This window comes from Dinoponera quadriceps, unplaced genomic scaffold, assembly GCF_001313825.1.
Source record: "Dinoponera quadriceps isolate SergipeBrazil2010 unplaced genomic scaffold, ASM131382v1 scaffold848, whole genome shotgun sequence".
NCBI classification, from domain to species: domain Eukaryota; kingdom Metazoa; phylum Arthropoda; class Insecta; order Hymenoptera; family Formicidae; genus Dinoponera; species Dinoponera quadriceps.
In genome coordinates, this window is record NW_014555128.1 from 101,231 (window position 1) to 108,827 (window position 7,597).

The 7,597-nt window shown below is 55.5% G+C and overlaps 1 protein-coding gene across 3 annotated transcripts in view; it reads right to left on the reverse strand.

The window, feature by feature from the left end:
* The window catches only part of LOC106743025 (dachshund homolog 2), a 219,268-nt gene that overhangs the window by 1,291 nt on the left and 210,380 nt on the right, over positions 1–7,597 (reverse strand). For all 3 annotated transcript variants that reach the window (XM_014616493.1, XM_014616494.1, XM_014616492.1), the window contains one exon: positions 524–610. In XM_014616493.1, the coding sequence (XP_014471979.1) occupies positions 524–610 (87 nt within the window). The remainder of the gene's footprint in view (positions 1–523; positions 611–7,597) is intronic.

Sequence of the window (7,597 nt, forward strand, 5' to 3'; positions counted from 1 at the left end):
GGGCGGGCGGGCGAAAAACGATTATTTACGTGCAACGTCACGCCGGCCGGGGGCCTTGGAGCATCGAAATCGCGCCACGGATATAGTTTTTGCGCGAGTTGGAAACTTCCTTCGGACAAGTTTCCACGAGGAGCGAGGCCAAGTTTCGAATATGCCGGGGCTATGCCGCTGACGCCGTTGCAAGAACCGCCTCGCCCACCCCTCTCGAGACGCGACCGCCCCTGAAGAGTTTCTAATTAAAGATCCGAACTTTATTCCGCGTGTAGCAAGAAATCGCTCTACGCGCACTGCACGTGAACCGCGCGCTCTCTTCGAATGGAAAGAACTCGAGAACGAGAGAGAGAGAAGGAGAAAGGAAGAGAGAGATAATGGTTTCGAGGGGATTGCAATAACGCGCGCCAAGTTTTCGCGGTCGGGGGACAATAGTGAGGGGGGGGGGAGGGAAGACACGAGACGGCATCTCAAATTCTGCGCAACGCGCGCACACGCGACAACGTGCATCTGGTGTTTCTACTGAACGCACCTTGAAGAGGAGACTTGACTTGGTCCCTCTCGGCCGCTTGGTGCTGCCGCGATTTTCTCTCCAGCTCGAGTTCCTGCACTAGCGATTCTGCGACAGAAAAACACAGGGAAAATTGAGAGGCTAAATAATGCGACAATGTGCGACACTGCGCCCGGCTTACGTAACGCGTTAGCGCTGGCTGGGCACAAGACGCAAGCGCGATACCAGCGATCCCGTCCGGGCGTTCTCGACTTAAGATTAATATCGGCGTTCTCGGGTAACGCGCTCCGCTGCCTTCGACGTCGAAGGAATCGCCTCGAGGTGAAGTCCGTCGGCTCGCAACGCACACGCGGGAACGCGCGGATTCGACGAGGCGTGAACCACCACGCGCGCGAAGGATGAAACGGAGCAGTAATTAGTGCAAAACCAGCTACCGTCAGCCGCGCGAAAAGGGGGATGGAAAAGGGACGAGCGGGATAACGGACGAAGGCAGGCGTGAAAGGGCCGCGGGTTTGCTCACTGAATTTCGCAAGGATTAGGGTGAAAACTGGAAAATGTCCCTTTAATGATATCGCGCCGAATTAACCGGGCACATGCGTCTCGCTTCTGCGTGCCGCCTGTCCTCTCGAGCGATTTATGCAGCGACGTCTCTCTTTCTCTCTTTTTATCCTTCACTCTCCTTACTATTGTCCCTTTTCTTTTTTCTCAATCCAAGATAGAGCGAACAAAGAGTTGTTAGATTTTCCAATTGCGGAAAGTAATTCATATTTGATGCCGATCGATCCCAACGATTGACGTTCGACTGGCAATCGCTGAGTCAATTTTTTCGCGAGACGACTCGAAGATTCAAACTGTAAAATACTGTCCGACTGACATCAGACCCAAGTGGGAAGAATTTTCATGCCTGACACTTCACCCATTTGCGTCATTAGCGCATATGTGCGCTCGATTCGTCTGGTCATTAGCACCAGAGCTCAACGTTCAGCTCTTGTTTATCTTTTATTTTTTTTAATTTCATATCCCAGGAATCTTTATATCTTCATAATGTAAATGGATTAATCACATCTCCGACGGCGGAGAAAGGGAATTCTTGGTAATCGGCGGATCGGCCGCCGGTTACGGATGAGAATCGCGAGAGAGACGGAGAAAGAGAGGATTAAGCGGAGGGGTATGACGCCGAAGGGACGCGGATCTGATCGGTAAGCGTGAAATGGCGCCTCCTTGGGCAAAGAGCAATGGTAAAATCCAATTGCGAGGCCATTAAGTCCCGGTTAACCGGCGCTCGCGGACGTGCGAGAGGAGTCGGTCTCCGTGCCGCTCTCGTCGATGCCGGGACTAGAGACGGCGGGGCCGAGATTCCATTATGCTTTGAGCAACAATAGCTGAGGGCTGTTTCGTGGGTGTGAATTCGTGCGTTCGTCAGGGCCGTTATATTCCACGACTTTGGGGCACGGCAATGTTTGCGTTTCGCTGAGCCAAATTACCTCTCGCGCCCTTATCCGCGCGCGGGGTGTCGCGTCCCTTTGATATCCAAATGACAATTTAACTGCTCCAGATATATAACGCCGCCCGCGCGCTCGGCGAACCGCGCGGAAGGGCGGGTTAGCCGGAGGAGATAGGTAAGCAGATAGGTAGGAGAAAGAGATGAGGGAAGGGTGGTGGGGGCCGCGGGACTAGGAGGCCCGGATTCGAGGAAAGTTTCTCTCGAGTCATTCGGAGAGTCGGCTCGAGAGAATACGCCGCTTCTTCGCGCTTCTGCCGCGCCGAGCCGGGATAAAGAGCGGGGAAAAAGTGATTTGATTGATTGTACGCGTCTTTTTTGGGATTCCCCGTCATTTTGTTCCGTTGAAATGGCTCTCGGCGGGCGTCCGCCGGCACTGGAATAACGTCCGCGTCGTCGTCGGGCGTCCATCGCCGTAAGAAAATGATGTGCACGACGGCGACGACTTGGAAATCCGGATTCGCGATTTCTCGCGGGTATCGCTGCGTGCACGGCGTATCGAATGAAGAAAGAAGGGGGCTCGTCCGTTCAATCCCGAGGAAGTCCGCGGCCGGCGTATCTCGAGCGTCCAAGAAGAATGAGCCCGCTAATAGTTTCGCTACCGTCTTACACACCCTGACAAATCGTCCGGACAATGAAAACAATTTCAGGCGAGCCCAGTACGGGCCCTTCGCCGGGCCCTAAACGGTTGGTATTGTGCCGCTACATCGCGCGCCATATCGGCCCGGGGTTTTTGGGGTGGCGACGCGCGAGGCGAGGGCCCCCTAAAAAAGACGTCCGCTGAAAAAGAAGGGCTCGCCCCTCTATGACTCCGCATTTATCCGCACGTAATTAACTCCGGCACAATGCGCCGCGAGGAGGCCACCTTGCCTCCAAGTAGAAGAAGAAAACGAACCGAATCGAAACAGAGAACGGCGGCAGAGAGAGAGAGGAGGAATGCGCGAGAGGAACGGTCTGGGATCTCGCAAGAACTGGAAAAACTCACGCATTGTTCGTCGCGGGAACGAGAATGCGTGCTCGCTCGTACGAACTTCATTATTGCATTGGCGTCGTGCGCGCGCGAAAGAGAGAGAGGGGGAGTCCCCTGCTGAAATCCAGTCCGACGAGGAGACGACTCTTTACTCCCGCGGGCTGAAGGAGCGCGCGAAAAAGATCCGCGATTGATAAGCGCTCGCGCGCCGGACCCGGCTTCCACGGCAGTTTTTGCCATTTGCACGCGGCGAGAGGCCGAGCCCTCCTCCGCTTCACCCGCGAGACGTTGTCCTTGGGATTTAACCGAGTCCGCCGTGTGGCGCCGGATATCGAATGTAACCGTCAGCGTGATGAGCGTCTCTCTCTCTCCTTCTTTCTCTCGACGTGTTTCTTGCGCGAACGGCGAAAAAGGCAATTTAAGTATCGCATCGGAGCGGCGGTAATTGGTTGAATGCCCTCTCGCTCTCTTCGAGGATCGCTCGACCCGAAGGTTAGCGACGTTTCGCCAGCCAAAAGAGGGATATATACACCGCGCGGGGATAAGGAGGAGGAAGGACGCGGTTGAACGTGGGGGTAGCTAGGGGGTTGATTTCGTGTAGCGCGTCGCGTTTTTAATGCTCTGATCTTTATGTAAAGCAGACGAGAGGATCTCCTCTCTCGAAGGGCGGAGGGGAACAGCAGACGGGGAGGGCAGGTGGGGTGAACGGAAGGCGCGGATGGAGGTGGGGATAGGCGCTTGAGTGTCAAGCCGACCGTGAAATTGTATGAATCAAGGAGCCGCACGAAGTAACGCGGAGACACAAAAAGCGGAGGAACCAAGAGGACAGAGAAAAAGATAGATAGATAGAGAGAGAGAGGAATAGGAGGTGGAAGAGAACAGAAACGAAGAGGAATGCTGGGATATTCCTGCCTCTCTTCTGCCCGTCCTCGCTTTCGAATCGTGCGACTCTTATAATTTCAAATTTCCACCGGTTGCGACGGCCTTCCTCTTCTTCCATCCCTTAACTTTCCCTCCCTCCTCGACATATCGCGAAATTGCAAGCAGCACGCCGCGCTAGGGCGTGAGAATCTCGTCTCTTCTCGTTCGTCGTTGAGAGGCTCTCTTCCTCGACGCGAAAAAGTCGCGCGGAAAAGAGAAAAGAAGGGTCTCCAGGTCCTCCGGTGCGATACAAACGCGCGACGCTAATTCGTGGTTCGGTCGACTTGTCGATAAAGTCCCCCGGCTTCGACGATGTCGTCAATATCGTTTGAAAAGAGCACCTATCTAGGGCGATCAATGGGACTCGGTAATTGTTCTTTTTTTCCCGCGCGCAAATCTCTCTCTCTCTTCAGTGTGCCGTTCACATCGAGAGAGAAGCGCTCCGGTAACGAATTTAATCCCCTCGCAATCCGCGCGCCTTCCGATCGGCGCCTGCGGCGATGCAAAATCAGAAGTCAGGGGCAGAACTCTCTCTCTCTCTCTCTCTCTCTCTTTCTCTCTCTCAATGATTTGATTAAACGGCAGATGAGAGAAAGAGAAGATGAAGGAGAAATGAAACAAGACGATACTGCAGAAAAGACATAGGATTTAAATTACGAAAATTTGAACTGCTAAGAAATGAAATTCAGGCTCTAGTGCGGGTCGCGAAGCGTGAATTTTATATCGACCTTTCACCAATATTAAGGGCCAGAAGGAGGTGTGGCAAAAATTCAGGCACCCGGGGCTGTTCGAATCTGAAACGAAAGACTGCCCTTCGCGATTCTCTCCCCGGATGAACTTAACAATTGATTTATTCCTCCGTCGATTGTAATCGCACGTAGAGCGATAATTGCGATTTTATCGGTGGGACGGATTAGACCGACGACAAATTTCGTGCGGACGAATTGAGGCGAGGGGCGCGCGTGTGTCGCCCGTCATTTAATTTAAATAAATGTGACGATTCGAGATCGATCTATTCGCGACGTCCGTTCGCGGATTTTTCGCGACGCGCGAAGAAACGGCGGCAGAGGGCAGAAGGAAACTCCCCGGCGAAGTCGTAGCTCGTAATCGCCGCACGAGGGGAGGGTCTGGCAACAACCCCAATATTCCTGACAACACCTACTCACACCGCCGGCTACGACCACGCGAGCTACCATCGCGTACAGATAGAAACTCTACCTTTCCGCCCTTCTCCCTCCCCCGCCGTCGTCGCCCACCCTACCCGATTTCTCCTGTCTCGGCTTGTTCGCCGGAAAACCACGTCGTGCCTCGTGGATATATTCAGGGCGAGGGCCGTTTCCAAGCCCTCCGCGTCCTGCTCTCCGCCCTACCGCCCACGTCGACGCGTCGGCTTCCTTCGGCCTTTATATTGCTCGTACACACGCGTCACGCTTTATCACTCTTGCGGGGTTATTGTCTTTCGCGTAATGGTCTACGCACGTGTACGCACAGGTGCGACGCTCGCATTTTCTCGCGTGGGCGGCTGGAAAGCTGGAAATAATCCGGCGTGCGCGCGTAGCCACGTCGACTCGTCCTCGTCATTATTGTCGTTGTCGTCATCGTCGCGGTCGTCGTCGTCGTCGTCGTGGTCGCGGTCGTCATTTTTCTTCCCGAGGCGATACGCTTGATTTGCGAGAGTGAAGTTTAAAACTTTTTACTTCTCTCGGCGGAGAGAGCGTTAGATTTTTGTTTTGGTTTGCAGACCGCTCCAAGGTTAATTCATTCGTGGACGCGCTCGTATGTAGATGCGACGCGTACAAAGACTAAAGGGTTTAACGTTGAAGGACGTTACAGCCGTAGCTGCCGCATACTGATGTTGTTCCCGCGAGGAGGACGTCGATGAAAAATATATCGGCGCGCCACCGATCTCTCGGCCGGACGGCTGGCTATCGCGCGATTACTCCCATTCCGAATAATTCCCAAAGACTCGAGTCCGTCAAATATTAATGCCCGCGCGGCGATTTAGAGTGATTGCGGTCGCGCAGGGTGGATGAAGGTACGGTGCACACCGCGGAGCAATCTCGCAAAGTCGGTGTGGGTGTGTTCGAACGTGCCAGGTCTTCGTGCGGTGGAAGAAGCACGTTCCGAGCGACGGGAGGGAGAGAGGTGGTGGTAACGGGGAGGGGGGAATAAACGATAGAGACGGCGAAGCTGAAGACGACGGTGCGAGCGGGAGGGGGGAGGAACGAAGGCAGCGAGGAAGAGAGAAAGCGAGAGTGCTGCGAATCGGAAGGGAGGTAGGACAGAGCGGGCGAGCGAGATAGGAAGAGGGGAGAGGGAGGAGGTTATGGTTGCTGCGAAATTATTGCATATAGTCTGAATATTAAAGCGTGGCGGAGTGCTTCGTCGTGCTCCGCGGATGGTGGACGTGGAGGAATCGCGCGTCGTGCATACGCGTACGCACACACGTTTCCATGCGCCCGGTATGCGTGTGCATGTACGCACGAGAGAGAAAGGGAGGAAGAGGGCAACGCGATGCCGGGAGGGGGACAAGGGGGCTGGAGGAGGTTTAAGGGAAGCGCGGAGGGAACGCGAGTGGAAGAAGGAGGGAGGACAGGTAACGCCACCGAGAGCCGCGGTGGCCGCCGGGGAAATTACGGCTCCTTCCTTACTTGCGAGAGATGTGCATAAACTCTGCATTACACCCAGTGGCGCTCATGTGAGTTAGATGAGACCGTCAGTATGTGTGTACGCGAGAGAGAGAGAGAGTGCGCGCGCGCGGTCGCGCGAAGTCGACCGGTCGGGAGGTCGCGAGAAGAGCGACGCGCAACTGCGTTGCCACCGAGGAGGAGGGGGTTTCTCTCGAAAGGGTCACTCGCGTACGAGTACCTGTAATGACGGTTGAGGCTCGGGATCGAGCTGAAGGGCGATATCCCGTTTCAAAGATGAACCTCCGACACAGCCGGTCCCGACGTTTCGTCCGATGCGCGCGATCGACAGACGGAGATTAGCTTCCAACGCGCGGTACAGAGCGAGATTTTCGGTTTGCCGTTGTGGTATACGCGGCGTGTATCAGAATCCCCGAGGAAGAGGCGGAGAGAAAGAGGAGGACGAGGTGGCGCGTTCGTTCGCGTCGACCACGCGACGGGAATGAGAGCCACCGCTCGTATAGAATGCATGACTCGAAGACGCGGCGGCGGCCCCGAGGTCCCCTCAGCGGCGTAAGTACCCACCTCAGACGACGTTACGTCCAACTACCTCTTTCCCCGTGTTCCCTCTCGATAGCCATCCCCTCCCCCCCCCTCCCCTCCTTTGCTGCTACCGCTACGCGCGCGCTGTCCCCTCCCGCACGCGTCACCCCCATCTAAATCTCCGTTGTTTATTGCAAATGGATTCCGCATCATGATGCCCGGGTGGCTGCGGGACCCTATTCAAATACCTCGTGTTTCCTCGTCAGGGCCAACTCGGTTTTCTAGCCCCTCTCTCCCACCCCCCGCCGTGTTTCGCCGCGTTCTACGTTCTCTCCCACCCTGCCGGCGCACGGGGTTGTTATTGCCGCCGGCGTGATTGCTCTCGCTCGAGATCTTTCGAATAATTTACTTTGCACGATACCACCACGACACACACACACACACCTCAGCGTCGTCGTCTCCCTCGCCCTCGGGCCCGATCCTCCTCTTTTTCTCTTCCATTTCCCTACTCACCCCCCCCCCCCCCCCCCCCC